Source organism: Tenrec ecaudatus, unplaced genomic scaffold, assembly GCF_050624435.1.
Source record: "Tenrec ecaudatus isolate mTenEca1 unplaced genomic scaffold, mTenEca1.hap1 Scaffold_669, whole genome shotgun sequence".
Classification (NCBI taxonomy): Eukaryota; Metazoa; Chordata; class Mammalia; order Afrosoricida; family Tenrecidae; genus Tenrec; species Tenrec ecaudatus.
In genome coordinates this window covers 175,853-192,882 of record NW_027459558.1, presented here as the reverse complement: position 1 = coordinate 192,882, position 17,030 = coordinate 175,853, and the positions used below count along the sequence as shown (strand labels likewise).

General features: G+C 38.7%; 1 protein-coding gene across 2 annotated transcripts in view; it reads right to left on the bottom strand.

The window, feature by feature from the left end:
- The window catches only part of LOC142436795 (thyrotropin-releasing hormone-degrading ectoenzyme-like), a 170,115-nt gene that overhangs the window by 7,756 nt on the left and 145,329 nt on the right, over positions 1 to 17,030 (bottom strand). For both annotated transcript variants that reach the window (XM_075540239.1, XM_075540238.1), the window contains 2 exons: positions 5,423 to 5,488; positions 4,626 to 4,808 (listed from right to left, as the gene is read on the bottom strand). In XM_075540239.1, coding sequence (XP_075396354.1) covers positions 4,656 to 4,808; positions 5,423 to 5,488 — 219 coding nt within the window. In that variant the 3' untranslated portion in view covers positions 4,626 to 4,655. The remainder of the gene's footprint in view (positions 1 to 4,625; positions 4,809 to 5,422; positions 5,489 to 17,030) is intronic.

The window sequence follows — 17,030 nt, the reverse complement described above, 5'->3', positions numbered from 1 at the left end:
TGCGTTCAAGCATTATATTTTATTTTCTTGAAATATAACCTGATTCCTTCAACTAATCATTGTGCTATTGCTAAACAGCTGGAAGTTCAAAGCTAAGAACTGTCCCACGGGAGGAAAGTGGGGCAATCAGCAACTGTACACGTTTACAGGGTCAGTAACCCTATGCAGGGTCATGACGAGTCAGAATGGACTTGCTGACGTGGGCCTGTCTTGTTGTTTTAGTTTGCTTTTATCATTGTGTCATTGGCAAGACTTCACAACAAGCGAGCAATGAGTATTAAAGTCATATATTTTGTTTGTGATATAAGAAGCTATACTGTGTCAGCTTCATAACTGGAGAGCGACTGAAGAACTGAGAACCAGTGGAGACGCCGAGTGACTGATCATAAAATGGGCGTCTTTCTGGAGATTTGGGAAGAGCAGTGCTGAATCGGTCCCTCGACACATAATTGTTTTACGTGTCACAGAGTTCATTTCTCACACTCACAATTAATACATGGGAATTCATCAAGAGTAATATGTCAGATGGAAAAGAGGAAAATTCATTATGTCATAACAACTGCTATCCCCAAAGTCAAAAGTCAAAAGGCCATCCTTGACATTCTGAATTTTAAATGATAAGCTGAACTTAATCAGAGAAACATTTCTGAGTGCCAACCATGTGAAGGTACCCTGTTACACTGTAATTGACTCCACATAATCCATCATGAAAGAACCAATTTATTGTTGCCTAACCTGGTTCTTTGGATAGAAGTTAGTGAACAAAACAATTTATGTTCCTTAAGAGAGGCCTCGACGCATGCAATGAAAAACATGTGATAAATATATGACAATGGACACACCGTGGGAACATCACAGCCAGATTATTTTATTATTTTTTAAACAGCATCCCTCACCAAAGATAATTAATCTATTTTGGTTAATTGGAAAAATAAGTTAAGAGGCAATAGTACCTGGATCTAATCTAAATGCTGGATCTAATTTTCAATTTAAAACACAAGTTTATTTTTTGTGTGTACTTGCAAACAATAGATATTGGAGACATTCAATTAATTACTCTCTGTAATTAGACCGAAAGGAACTGGGTGGAGTATAAGTAAAATGAAAGACCAAATCAATTTCTCTGTAAGACATAGACTAACTTTATGAACAAGACTTTATAGGTGTATATCTTCCACATTGAATTGACAATCTAAATTGTGAAGCCAAACAGATATTAATTAAAAAGCAAACAATATATACGACTAAAAACATCTAAAGACCCTCTAAATAAGTCTAAGACTCTAGTAGTATGTAATATTTTAAAAAGTGATTAGAAAAAATTAATGTGTGTAGTTAGATTATGTTCTTGTTGTTTCTGTTTAACTGATCATATGGATATCATATTTTAAGTAACAATAGAAAATTTTCAAAAAATATATCCCTTTCTTCAGTAGTTCTTAAGAATTCTGATTGTACTAACATGGAAAAGAATTGGTACATTTTAAAAAGTGGAATGAGAAAAATCACACCCAGGAGTTGCTACTAACATTCACGAAGCATTGATGCACACAGGGAAACCCTCCGGAGACTGCTGCAGGCGGGGCCCATAAGGAAAGGGTGAGTGTGCGGACACACAGAATGCCCTGTCGCCCAAGACTCCCAGGAGGTGCCCCATGCTTCAGGTGGTATTAGTTAACAGTGAAATGTATTAAATTTATAATGAAATGAAGGAAAAACAAACTACGAAAATTCACAACTTCCTGTGTACCAAAGTCCTACCAAGGATTTTATGCACTTAAACACATTACTAAATATATGCAATTGTTAGAAATAGCAAAGATTCATTCTTCCTCTACTTAACAGCTAGGATGTACATTTATTACATATGGAAAAATAATTACATTACACATTTAAAATGTTCCAGGTAAGAGGTAATGATAATTGTCCCACAGAACAGTCATGGCAAAGCGAAAGTCATGATCAGTAAAGCTGGGTGCTTTGGGACCTACGGCTGGCCTGTAGAGTGGGGGGCCTTTGGCCACTTAACTGGGTTTGCTGATGCACAGAGCTGGAGCTAAGTGCTTTGGGCTGAACCTTACACAGGAGTGCCATGCTTGCTGGGTCTTTGTTATCACCTGGAAGAGAACTTGGTGACTTCTCCTGACAGGACAACCATGTCCTATGTATTTTTCACCTTGATTGTATGTAACCTGTAAACTTCCTTAAATAAAACCCTTTAATCTCAAATATTGTCTGTGAGTTCCCAGTTGCCCCTCCAATGAACGATCCAAGTCAGTAGCTGAAAAGTCGAGAGCCGTGGGAAACATTTATTTTAGCACGTCAGCAATGTCTCTTCTAGAGACCTCGGAAGGCTTGTACAAGGAGCACACAGACTTGATTTTCAAGCTTTAACTTAACATTAATATAAATTAAGCAATAATCTAAGTGGGGAATAGTAAATTCTCATCTAGAGATGGATTCTGTCCTACTAGGAAAATTATTTTAAATAATAGAATGTCATGTATATATATTTTTTGCTCTGTTTGCCATTAAATGGATTCTGACGCATGGTCCTCCAACAGGTCGGGGTACAACTGCCTTAGGGTTGTCCCGGTCTGCTGTCTTAATGGGAGCACACTGCTCCCCCTTTCTGCCAGGGAGTGGCTGGCAGCTTCGACATGCCATCTTTGCTGGCGGCTGAGCACTTTAACACTACGCCACCAAGGGGATTTTAATTTTCCTCAACATTTTTATATACCAATTTCTCAGATTCAGAACCATCCAGGTGGTTTTATAATGCCAGCAGAAGCTAAGCGCTCTGTGCTAAAACTGCTTACTCATGCTGAGAGACTTTCCCCCGTGAAGAGCCAGGCTCCTGGCTGACACCTCTGATGCAGGTTATGGGCTGGCAGAGTATTTTTGTTCAATATTTGTTCTGTCATCTGGGTGTCCTTTCTGTTTTTCTGCATCGGGGAGGCCTGTGTCAGACTGTTCATTCTCAAAGGCATGGCCCCAATCTGGCTTCGCCACAGTCAAGTCGTTTTTGTGTACTTCGTGGTCCATGCCGAAGCGTGTTTCGCCTGGGGCCAGACGGTGGGTGATCAGGGCAGCCTTTGACAGCTGTGGGGACCCAGAGAAGGGGACGAAGCAGTGACAGGCAGATCCCGACAGGGTGAAGGGAGGAGTGTTATTCTGCGTGTTCGAGCAGTTTAATTGCAAAAGGCAACTCCTCATACCTGGTGAAGGCCTCTCTCTACTTGAGCCTTTAACCTCCATGTGCCCCCATCTTGACGAGAGTAGAGCAAACTGCAAAGTCAGCAGTTTGAAGCCTCCAGCTCTTCCGCTGGAGAAAGAAGGGGGTCCTACTCCCAGCCCCAGCTACAGTCTCAGAAACTCCCAGGCTAGTTCAACCCTGTGTTTAGGGGGGCTAGGAGTCGCCATCAACCTGATGGCGCAGAATTGGGTTTTCATCTGTATGGCAGCAGACCTGCAAGTCTGTCCCCGGCAGCATGGCTGGGTGAGAACCCAGGGCCAATCTTTCCATTCTAACTGCTGTGGAGCCCAGCTCCTTCCTACACCTATAGTATCGTATCGTATACTATAGTATCGTATCGTATTGTATAGTATAGCTGCTGTACCAGTATTTATCTCAATACAACAGTGAAGACTTCATGTTTTCTTAAATGGAGTTCCAATATCAGCCACCAGAAAATGTTCATGAATCTCCCTAACACTTTTATTCACATCAAGCTAACTTGGAGATGCTATTCATTCATGTAAGTTTAAAATATTCCCCACCAATCCTACATAATAATGGATGATGAAGTCCAGCATCCTAATTTCCCAAGGTGATAGGACACAGCATGAGTAAACTAATATGAGCACTTCTATTTACTTATTACTTTTGATCTCTATACTTGCCCTCCCTTCACCCCTCCAATCCCTTACCAGGGCATTCTATATATAAATTTAAAAACTGCCTGATTTGAAGTGTACTTTCTTACATTGACTCAGTCTTTACTGAAACAAAGTAGTAAAAATAAACTAGAAAAATTGGATAGAATGTTTATATTCTGAATTTTAAGTAATTAAATGGGTTCCCCAATGTTAAATTTATAGCAAATCAAAATTCAGGTGTGTTTTCTATAGTTTTAAACACCACATTTGAGGGAAAGAGAATATATTTTCATATTGCCACTTCTACTTAAGATCACCTTAAGGTATTTATTTAGTTTTTGAGTTTTGTTAACTAGGATAATATTTATTATCTAAATACTTTTGATTTGGTTTTCTAGATTGATCCCATTCAATTCACAACACACCTTAACTTTCTTAAAGATGATTAAAAAATATTATAACAAAAAGTAAAATATCATATCTCACATTTAAAATGATTAGAATAATTTAAAATAGTCTTCAATGAAATACCATAAGTGTGCTCATCAATCAGGGGTTAAAATATGTAAGGTATCGGCAGTGAAAGGAATCAAAAATACCATATGGAAATAAAGAAATAAAAAGAGTCTTAACTTATATTTCAGAATTATGTTGTCAAAATTATCTTAAAATATTAAAATTAAAAGGTGAATGGCAAAAAGAAAAGTTCCTATATTCATGTTAAATTAAAAGAGAGTCAGTGGTACCTGCTGTTTCGATGTTCAAAGGTTTTGGTCTTAGCACTTATAAATGAAGCGTTGCTGGGTAATGGTTACCCTCTTTTCGGCTGTTGCATTTCCCAAGATGGTGATAACAGGATAGCCCTTCTGGAGCGTCCACTGATCCATGACTTCTTGTATATTTACATATTTTCCATTCCTCTTCAAAGCCTTTAGAACCCAAATTGGATAAATGAGCTTTATAAGCATGAATTATACATATAATTATATTAAATCATTTTCACTTTTACCTTTAATATTTACCTAAATATGAAACATTTCAAGATCAGTGAAGCTAATATAATGTGTTACTAAAATTAATTTTCTCACCTTAAGTTAGGCTTCATGCATATATATATGGAAGTTTCATTAGCATTAATTTTTTTTACATAATGGAGAATAAAATACATTTTACTGGTAAAGTAAATACATGCAGCATCATTAAATATCCCCAGTGTGTCTAGTTGGTATATTTAAATATTTGTCATGCACACAAGAAAACATATTTCCTTAAAAACTTGCAGTATTTCTCACTTTAGCATGACTCACTTCCCAAATATATTAAAATTGTATTCCATAATTATTATCTTTTTAAAGTATGAAAGGCATCAATAACATTAAGTACATTTAAATCCCATTGTATTTTTAGTACATTTTATATAGCTCATTACTATACATTTATAAATAATACGCGACAAAGGAAATAAAAGCTCAAAATGAAAACATACTGTCAGCGTCAATAAAAGTTACCAATGGTTTGGGTTCTTTTTCTTCCTATACTTTACCTCTGAGAAGGCATTCCAGAGATCATTTCTGGCTGCGTTGCCATACTTATGAATGGTTAAATAACCCTACAAAGAAAATAAGATTTGAATTACAATTTAACTGCTAAGCAATTACCAGTTAATATAATCATTTCTCAAATCAAATAAACAATTCTATTTGCTGTGCTTATATTGATACAAAGAGAAATACTCATAAAGGTTTATAAGAATTAAACTATTCAAAAAAACTTAAGCATAGCATATTTTCTAATTAAGTATCAAATAACTTTAATCTTTAAAAATTATTTTTGAGAGTTGAATCATTTATAGATTTGGGGGGGTCAAAAAACATCCCTTCATTTATCATGTCAACCTTGGCTTTTTGAATTAAATTACCTCCCCAGTGTAATATTTTGGGAAACCTTGCCCATCAGGATTTTAGACTGGAATCTAAAAAAATATTTCATGGGATAAGAACAACTCTGACAATAACAAATCTTTACTGCGGTGGATGTCTTTCGAGTTCAGATTCCATGGAAGAGTATAAAATGAAAGCAATGTGTGGTTTTGTGTGACCCTTATCAGAAGGCCTAACTAAGAAAGATTTGGTCAAGTGGGACTGGCTGATTTTTGTCTACGTAGCCAGTGTAAATGAGTCCCAATGGCCTTCTGTTAGTCAAACAGGTAAGAGGTATCACTTTGCCCAAAGAGGACTGTTGTCACAGGCTTTCTAGTGCGAAGGTGCCTATTATCACAGAGATAAACATTGCTTTTCATTGACTTGATGAAAAAGTATTATTAAAAAGAAATTTTATCCTGGTCTAATATTTTTTTAATTTAGGAATTCCCAACTATTAGTTAAACCTACACACTCTCTTTCTAATTTAAGCCTTCCTCCTCTCTGGGAGGCATGGATGCATCGCGGTGAATGCGTCCTCAGTTATGACGACTGGGCACTTCGTTTTCCGATGTCGAAGTGGGAGAAGGAGAAGAACATAGATGATGTTAAGCAAAGTGTCTCATTTGAGATCCTTTCAGCCCTAGAACTTGGAGGTAACAGGCAAATGCTTAATTTACATGCCAGTTCTGAAACTGGGGGGAAAATGCTGACTCCATTGAGAACTTTATGTAAAGTGGGATGCTTTGGAGATAATTAAAGTTGTAGAAGCAGATTTTCTGAAATACAAATTGTAGCACCTGTGACAGATTGAGCTTTTGTGGGCAACTCACATGTTCAGATGGCACCTCCCACTTAATCAGACGCCTGGAGAAGCAACATCCACACTGACTTAGCAATGACAGATTTCTCATCAAGATGCTCTGGACAACTTTACTGCGAATTTAGATCTCCAAAGAACTAATCTGAACCTGGAGTTTAGCTTTGGGTAGGAGAGCTATATGAAGCACTCTCTATTTGAACCCTGGGACTAGGATTTAAATCATTTTCTGATTAGGTGTTAAAATTATTAGAAATTTTGCTTTTAATTTGTTTGTGTGTGTATCTTGGGGGATCTCTTGAATACACTGAAAAACAATGGACATTGAAACTTATAAATGTATGTGAAACATCTATTTAAATGAGAACTATTATTGTTGAGTTCTGTTTATGCAGAGGTATTGGGATAATAAAAGAGAGGCAGCAAAGGGACACCGACGGATCTGGAAAGGACCGATGCAGGAATACAGGTTTCCCCTTGGGGTGGATCAGAATATCTACAGTCAGTCTACCATGAGATCGGTTGGATCTTAGCTTGATTTTGATCATTAGCTCAATGTCTTTTTTACTCTCCCAATTCTGTATAAGGCTCCAATTTGTTTCTAACAAGCTGAAATGGCAATCAGTCAGGATTAAGAAGGGGGTCTTCATATGCCAGGCTGGATATTCAGGATAGAAATGGTATGTTTTTGTTGGAATCCCATCAGCTTCAATATTCATGGCATTGGAATTCTTCAGATTTCAACTGTCTTTCCTCCCCAAACACATATTCTTTAGTTATCCCAGCCTTTCTCTTATACAACAACGATATACATATGGAAATATATTCTTAGTCTTTGGAGAATTACAAAGAAAATGTGAGGATCATGCCTATTAAAAACCATATCATCTATTTATTCTTTTATTTCCATGAATTGTATAATGCACTTAGTATAGACCAGGAAGGTTTCGTGGGAATGGAGGAACAGTGATGGGCAAAAGGTCGTTGAGAAAAAAATGTAAATAACAAGATGCAATTTGAGTAGGTCCCTGTGACTGAAGCTGTGAAAGTCTTGGACCAAAAATTACAGAGCCAAAGCAATTCCAATGGTTGGTGCATGTTTACATCGAACGACTTTAAGTTCTATTCTAACCTACCAGTAAATGAATATGACAATGATTGGATAAGAAATTTATTAATAAATATAGACACATATATGAAAATCCAACATTAGATATGACATTACAATATAAATGTATAAAGTATAATGCTTTGACATCCACTGTAAGAACAGTGATGGGCTGTCTATACTAGATATTTCAGAAATGAAAGAAGTTGAAAATAATGAAGATGATTAGTTGAATATACTTATGAGACCTATCTAGCAATATAAACTGATTACAAGTTAAAAAGGGATTAACCGAAAGCATATTCTGATATATCTACCTATGGGAAAGCCAACATGCATAGTAGTTAAAAGTGAAGTGAACTACTTTAAAATGTAGTTAAAAGGAAGGTTCAATATTATATAACCCAAACCTCTCTGCCATCAAGTCAATGCTGACTCATAGTGACCCTCCGAGGGTTTCTGAACTGTAACTGTTTGCGGGAGTAGATAGCCCTGTCTTCCTCCCATGTACCTGCTGGTGGGTTTGAACTGCCAGCCATGTGGATCATAGTGCCACACGTAACTACTACACCACCAATAGTGATTGAGGTGATATTAGCTACAATAATCTTCTTAATAAGCTCAGGCTACTGAATAGGAAACTGAATTACGTAACCAACCAAAGGGTAGCATCACTAATAATTAAGGAATGTTTCACATAAAAAACTATAATGTCATTTGCCTCTCTTAACACTGAATTGCTTTATATTCCTTCACTTAATTCACATAACATTGGGATAGGTAATATAATCATTTAAGATATCAGGAAATTTGAAATCACAGACCCTGGTCCATATCCAAACCCCATACATATGTCTACAGCCCAATATCCACTAGATTCCCCAAAGATAATTAAGGGTCATATTCAAAGAAAGCTAAACTCACTCTCCTCCCCCAAACTGTCTCTTCTTGAGGGCTTTTCCCCAATGATGAATATGAACCAAAGAGTCATCTTTCACGCCTTCCTGTCCTTCCCGTCACATTACTGCTCTGATATCCTGAATCTTCCTCTAAGGTGCCACGCTACACATTACAGCTTCTCACCTGGACACAGCGCCTGCCACTGCTTCTTCTCTCTTTCAACCCTACCACACACCACTGTGCTAGCCAGCCAATACGGTGTGCTCAGAAAACACTACACCTTGAGCTCCCTCATGGACTAGCCCCGCTGTACTTCCTCAAGCCTCTTAGCACTTGTTGCCCAGTCTCAGATTAGCTACTTTATTTGAAGATGCCTAATACAATATTTTCTCTATTTCCTAGTTCTCCACTCAAACTTTACCTTTCTCCTTTACTGTGCAAATTCACTTTAATAGTCAAGTCTCAATTTTAATGCATTTTCCCTGAGAATCTTTGCCCACTTCTGCCTCCTTTCTAATTCTGAGCCAAGTACCTTGTACCCTATCAGAAGACATATTACTCTGTGTTTCAATTGCCTGCTCATTAATTTAACTGCCCACATAATCTAAAAACTCCCTAAGTAAATCCCACCCAAACCATTGGCATCCAGCTGTTTCCACTGCATGGTCGTCCTGTAGGAGGGAGTCACACTTCCGGTAGCATTTCCTAGAATTTTGCTTCTTTTGTTTTACAGAGATCTGCCATGTTTGGTTAAAACTACTTTGCTTTTGGTTAGCACAGAACACTTCCCCACTGCAGGACTAGCGCCTCTCGCCATAAGGTCAAAAACAAAATGGTACTGGTATCCAAATGATTATGATGTATACCACAAAGTAGAATTGCCCCCTTTGGGTGTCTAAAGTTATAAATCTTTACAGGAGCAGAAATCATATAGAGCAGCTGGTACTTTTGAACTATTGACCTTGCACTTAGCAGTTCAATAAGTGATCTAATATACCACCAGGGCTCTATTGTGTAAGGTAAGGACCTGGTTGTTTTGGCTTATCACTGTTTAACCAAACTGTGTTCCCAATATAGTACGCAATAAATGCTCAATCTGCGTGTGTTTTCTGAGGTTCCTTAGTCAATATGCTTTTCTATTACTAATTTGCAATGAAGTAAAAGATTTATTACACTGATAAAAGCAAGAAAACCAAACCCAGTGCCACTGAGTTCATTCTGACTCATAGCAACTCTGTATAGGCTTTCCCAACCACATCTGGACAGGCATGCACAGGCTCAGCTTTCTTCTGTGGCTGTTGGGTTTGAACAACTGACCTTGAGATTAGCAGCTCACACACCAACAGTGCTCCTTACTATTCACACCAGATTCGCTCAAATACTCAAACTCATTTTTCTCAGTGTTTATTTGTTATATATAATTTACATTAATACATATGCAGTTCCATATCAAAAGATTTTGAATGATTGAATATAATACCATTTTTGGTTTTCCACTTTTGGCTAACAAGTAGTACAGTTCATAACGTTTCATATATAAAAGCCAGTGGGACTAAGAAAGGCCAGAGGGAAAGTAAAATGTTGAGCTGAGGAAGTAAAGGCCTATTATCTTTCAAGGTTTACATGCAAATAGTTATGGAATGCTTACTCTCTTATTAATGAGTCTTTCCGCGTGTTAGGGCAGCAGATTAGCTGCATGAGTAGTCTATCCCTCAGGTTACAGAGGGACCATTCAATAAAAACGAAAGATGCATGACGTACTTTAGATGTGTTTAGCTGAAAGTAAAACGAAAATTTACCCTATGATGACTTTTCTTTATTTTTTTCCCCAGGATGACTTTCAAAGTGATAAAAACGTGTCCCGTCCTCTAAGAAAAGGAAGATTACAGTAGAGGTGCAGCCCCTCCCTCCGGAGCACTTCACTGAGCCCCCTTAGTGGAATCTTTCCTCCAGTTTGGGCTCTTAGCAGCTGAGGCCCAAGCACAAGATTCAGATATCACAGTCGGCAGAGACAGAATTGTTCCTTCCATCAGATGTTAAAGACTCAAGAGACCTTTGCTTCAGATCCTGCAGCCAATACCTCAAATTTCTCCTTTATCAGAATTTTATGATGTCATGAATTATACATATTAGGATTATTTAGTATATAATTTAACCAACCTAGCTAAAACATGCTTCTGATGCACTAAGCAGTACCATTTGGATCTTGCAAAAGGCAGAATCCAGTCCTTAGCAGGATATGGCTGCCTAGAGTAGGTGAAGGTGAGACGTTGAACAAAGTCAGAATTCAGTTCATGAGTAAAAGGGAAGACTCGCTCATGAGCACACCACGAACAATGCTTTCTACAGTGAGACCAGGCCCCATGTTGCACGCAGTGACTCTGCTATGAGGATGTCATCTACTTGCACGACTAGTTTGAGAAATGATAAATAAATTCAGGCATTGATTTTTTTTTCCTGACTGTATGGCAGGAAGGTTGAAACAGGTTTAAAACATTATTTCTTTCTATCACGATAAAATGTGCCTTGAACAATTGATACCAAAATATGTCAGTGTTTGGCTTTCTGACATTTAAACAGCACTTTTCGATGGGGGCAATAATTCAATACGGACTTTTATAAGAGAGCAAGGAGAGGGACACAATACTACAGGCACACTTGCCACTCTCTCTGGTAAGAGAGGATGGGCGTGCCCCCTGTCCTCAGACAACCCCATGCTCCCTTCGAGGTCTGTGAATGCCCGTGGAGTAGAGCAAAGAAGGGAAGGAAGATCATTGAAATGTATGTCCTGTCTTGGTGACAGGAGCTGGGTGGGGGCCATGTCAGCAACTGGATCTGAGAGTTCTGTAGCTCGACTCTGGCTGCCTCTCTGTATTTCACAGAACCCTTTAGTTACTACTCTATTTCCAAAGCCCAGCTATTTAGACTTTCTTTTGACCCAATGCGCTACCTTTGAACCCTGCACTAAATTTGTTCTGGATAATACAGCTGGAATTTGCTTCTGTGGCTTGCAACTCCAAACCCTAACTGATAGAATACTAAAAGGTGCCGTAAGCTGAACAAACAAAACAAAGATATGGCTAAATTTCCCTAATAACCCACCAGCTTTTGTGTGTGTTATAAAATGGACTCACTGTCAACGAGTGGATGACTCCTCACAGTAACCCAGTAGCACGGGGGACCTGCCCCTGTGAGTCTCTGAGACTGTAACTCTGTGAGTCACAGCCAACACAGAACCCCTCCACCACCAGGGCTCCGCATAATAAGTATCGGGGAAAGTTTTCAAAAGAGGCAGACCAGAAGGTTAAAGTCCACACACACAAACCTGTACACACACAGAAACTGAAAGGGATGCAGCCTGTGCAGAAGCTCTTAGACGGAGGTGCACATAAAGCGACAGCGACGACAGTGCATAATTATAATAAGCTACTTTCTTGTCTTTACAAAAGCTTCCACAGCCGGGGTCCATAAGCAGAGGAAGGACCACGAGCTCCGGACTCCAATCTGTGCCAGTGTGTGCACTGTGAGAGTGTGGTAACCTGAAGGGGTCCATGAACACCACCACCACAGATTACAAACTGCCAGGTCACAGCAATGTCACCGAGAGTGGGATAAAATCTATTGGAATGCTGGCCTGTGCCAGCATTCAGAGGATGTCTCTACAATCCCTGACCTTGAACGAAAGCAGCAAGGAGACTCACACAGTGACAGATGACAAAGTAAAATACCACAAAGCTGGAGTATAGACCAGATGCTATTTTAGGTAATATGAGAAGACTAGTTAGAGATTATGAGATTATGTAAAATGAGCATCAAAGCAGTGACAAAGCATAAAACAAAATAAAAGCAGTAAAGTTCACATTTTCATTATCAGAGAGAAGAACAGAGGAGGAAACAGAGGCACAGGTATTAATTGTCCCTATTTACCATTCAACTGTGGTCAAGCTTCCCAGAAGAACATTTGATCTCTTGGAACCCTTACTCACTTGTCAAGATCTGGAGGTTTCCAGCCACCATAAAACAGCAAGGTGCCATTTAAGAACAAAGCTATTTAAATATGCAGAACAATCGCTGAAAAGTACTTTATTGTTGATATGTCATTCTGATTCTGTGGGTTTTTTTTAATGTGTGTTTATGCCAAAAGTTATCTCCCTAAGTAGTTTGATTGGCTATAGGAGGATCCAGATATTTCTCCAGGAGCAAAATGCAATTTTGCACGTTTAAAAATTTCATCATTCTACTTAATGAGTATTTTAAAACTCATACTTTCATGATAAGCTACTCAGTATGGCAGACGATTTTCACTCAAAATAAACTGTAAGTCCATGAAGATTTTTAGTTGTCTATTCATTTGATTTTTAATTAAAGACAGCGAAACATTCTTATACCAGGTTTGTTTTTATATGTATTTTATGTATTAATTATAGATCAGACTCCAACATGCAGGCACACCAGCAGAAAGGCAGTTATTTCTATTTTGGGATGTGTACTGTGTTCCAGAACAACCTGACAGGGTCCTACACCTGTAAGTGAAATAGTGTGAAAGTAATAGTCTGTTGGGGTGCTCTGGAGTACTAAAATAGCCCTACTTCTCACTTTCACTGCGAGAGTGAAATATTACTCAGACATAAAATGTATCTATTGGTAAAACTGAAGTTTGGGAACTGCCTTTGCTGAATGCCCTGGTAAAGGACTTAGACCACTACAAGCTTACCAAACAGACATATTTGGTCTTGGCTGGCAAAATGCACTATTTCCTAGGAAACAAGAGGGCACTGACGTTAAGTCACGTCTATGACCATCACCGCCCCCACCCTACTCTTGCTCAGCACCCAGTGCAGGAGACTACAGGAAACGAAAATGCATTTTAATTGAGAGATATTGGATGTGCACAGCAAGGAAATCCTTGGTAAGATAAATATATATGGTGGCACAAATATAACAATTGTGAGTTTATCTCAGGACTAAGCAGTGTGGTGTTTGTTTGTTTGTCAGTTTCACAAAGACTCACTACGAGTCAAATTCAACTCAATGACAACACACTCAGAAGAACTGGGTAAGGAATTTGGCCCTTACCAGTCATCTGATAATATTAATGTATACCTTACAAGCATGTGCTCAGAAAACAGTATAAATCTTTAGAAAAATATACATGATGCAAAAAAGATCAGGATACATTAGAAACTTTATGAGCAAGCTCAAAAAAATACTATCTGGGTTGAACCTCTCTCTGTTCAACTTTACTTCCAAGAGAAGTCAAAATGTTCCAGAGGGCCAATGAAAGGAAATTATACGAATTAACCTAAAGGAGAAAAATGCTTGGATAAAAAAAAATCACATCAATGTCAATGAGGGGAAGGGCAGAGTTGAGACCCAAAGCCCGTCTGTAGAAAATTGGACTTCCCCTCACAGAAGGGTCACGAGGAAGAGATGAGCCAGTCAGTGTGCACATACTTTTTCTCTAGTTCTTTAATGCTTCCTCCGTGACCCCCACTCCCCACTATTATGACCCCAATTCTACCTTACAAATCTGGCTAGACCAGAGCATGTACATTGGTACAGATAGGAGCTTGCAACACAGGGAAATCAGGACAGCTAACCCCCTCAGGACCAATAATGAGAGTAGTGATACCAGGAAGGCAAGGGGAAGGTGGGGGAGAAAGGGGGAACCGATCACAATGGTCAACATATAACCCTCTCCCAGGGGGACAGACAACAAACAGAAAAGCAGGTGAAAGGAGATTGGTGTAAGACCTGAAAAAAAATGACAAATTATCAAAGGTTCATGAGGTAGGGCGCGTGGGAGAGGGAGGGAGGAAAATGAGCTGTTACCAAGGGCTCAAGTAGAAAGATAATGTTTTGAAAATGATGAAGGTAACTTATGTACTAATGTGCTTGACACAATGGATGCATGTGTGGATTGTGATAAGAGTTGTTAAGAGCCCCCAGTAAAACTATTAAAATAACAACAAATTAAACACAAAAAGCACGGAGGAAAAAGTTGAAGTCGAAACTTTATACCTGAAAAAAACTAATTCCCCTCTGAGTTTAAGAGATTTCCTGAAGTTGTAAGGCCTAGCACATGTAGTTATGCAGCCATTTACTGAGATGCCAGGTTTGCTAGCAGCTAGCCCAGAAAATGGGCATACGACATTCATTCTCGCCATACCTCTATGTACAGACACTGACCTCAAGAGGAGAGGTTTGGAAAGACGTACAGGTAACACTTAAAAATACGCACTATCTCCACTTCTCTCCAATACCTACACATTCCATGACATCAGGACCTACGACTGCCTAGCAATGTAATCGAGACCAGAAGGTTCCGCCCCACATGTTCTAGATTGGTAAGGTTTCCTTGAACATTTTTACATTTATGGGCTTAAGGACACTTCTATAAGGACATTAAATTTCTTATATTCTCAGAGGCAATTTCTTTTCTTCAGTGCTAAAATCATACACACTATACTAGTTTATTATTTGTGTTCGTATTGTTAATGTGTGTGAGATACTTTCTGTCTTCTTTTTCCTTAGATTTCATAGTTCATCTTAATCAATTCTTGGCAAATAGCCACCTCAACTTTTCAGTTCTGTTCTTCAATTATACTAGCTTGGCAAAAAAACAATTCCAGATGAATTCAAGTATTTTTCTTCTCTAAACCCGCACTCGTGCAGCTGAACGTCACTGGAGAAAATCCTGTAATTAAGCAGATTCAGTCTATGATACGTTCATAATCACCCAGCTCAAAGAGGCAATCAGTAGTTAGTAGGTGTGCCTCTTTATTCTCAGACCTACATGCTCACATTTCACCTCTCATCCTCAGCTTTCCACTACAGACCCTTGCTCAAACAACACTGAAAAAAAGCACAATTAGAAAGGAGCTCCCTCATCTCCCCACTACCAGATTTTCAAGTTTATTGAAAGCATCTTTCTACTATAAAAATTAGTCCCTTCACCACCGCAAGGACCGAGATGCCAGTTTTCTCTTCTTGAGCACTACCAAATTCCTTTTCTTGTTAGTACAACGGGCTCCCATATTGAAGTAGTCAATAAAACAAAAGCTTTCTGTGAGTCCTTATATCCTTTATAGCAAATTACTTCACTTTTCTAATATCCTTCTTTTGCAATTTTTAAAAAGTATGCGCTTATACCCATTCCACTCAACCTAATAAAATTGCAGTCTTCCAAAAGAATACGTTTCCATTTTTCCCCTACTCCACATGTATCTTACATTTAACCTTGCTGCTCGCTTTCTTGTTGTTGAAACGTGTTTCTCTCCAGGCACTGGCGACACTGCACACTTGGTACTCTGCCTGCCTTGGCAGCTGCTCCATTTGGATCTGAGGTGGCCCTCCCTCTTCTCGGAACCCCCAACCGGTACAGTCCTTCCCGGTTGGTCCCAGGCCCTCAGACAGGAAACCGCAGAGGCGTCCTTGACTCTGTTCTCTCCCTCTGCTCCCACACCTCACTCTTCGTCCAATGTACGCCAAGTCCCCGCTAATTGTACCTTCAAAATACATTTTGAATATGTCCCTGCCTCTGCATACCTAATTATGCCATATCCAACCTTTCATCCTCTTTTACCAGATACTTAAATTCCCTTCTAATTTTATTAGCCAGTTACCGTAATGGTAGGCTGATTCTTTCAAGGCCACTGCAATATTTGCAGAAAGATAGAGAACATCCCAGTTTAAAACCCTTTAAGAACACCCCACTATACTTAGGATAAAATCCAATTTTCTCCACAAAGTCTATTTGGATACCCCATGACGGGCTCCTACCCGTACCTCTCCGACCTTGTCTTTTGTCCTTCCAACTTTTCTCAAGCACCTTAGCTTGCTTCCTTTGACATGCTCAATTTTTCTTACCTTTTGCACAAGCTCTTTCCTCTTCCTGATGATCTCCCCTCAGCCCTTTTATATCCCTCAGAACTTTGTGTATCATCCATTTTCTGAAGAAAGATCTTCTAAATACCCGATAAAGTTACCTCCTCTCACTCCCTCGTAGCATTTAACACAGTTAGCACCATATATTTGTCTTTGAATCCTTTATCATATTTTATGATTCATGGAAATGTATACTATACCTGCTCTATACAGCATGCACTAAATACTCACTACTTACCGTAAGTACATAACAAGAATGTATAGAATAAATGATATTTAATGGGTCATAAATATGGGCTGTAGAAATAACTAAGTATAGCTTTTAGTATAGGAAGAAAAACTATAATTTTGTTCTGTTAGCACAAAGTATTAACAGGCAATTTTTATATTTAAATGGTTAGTGTTCTTAAATGTTTTTAAAAATCACAGGTGGAGGCCTTGAGCCAACAAACAGATGGTGGCTATTGGAGATTGCTTACAAATGGAATCATATTGAGGAAAGCAAGTGATGCCACCA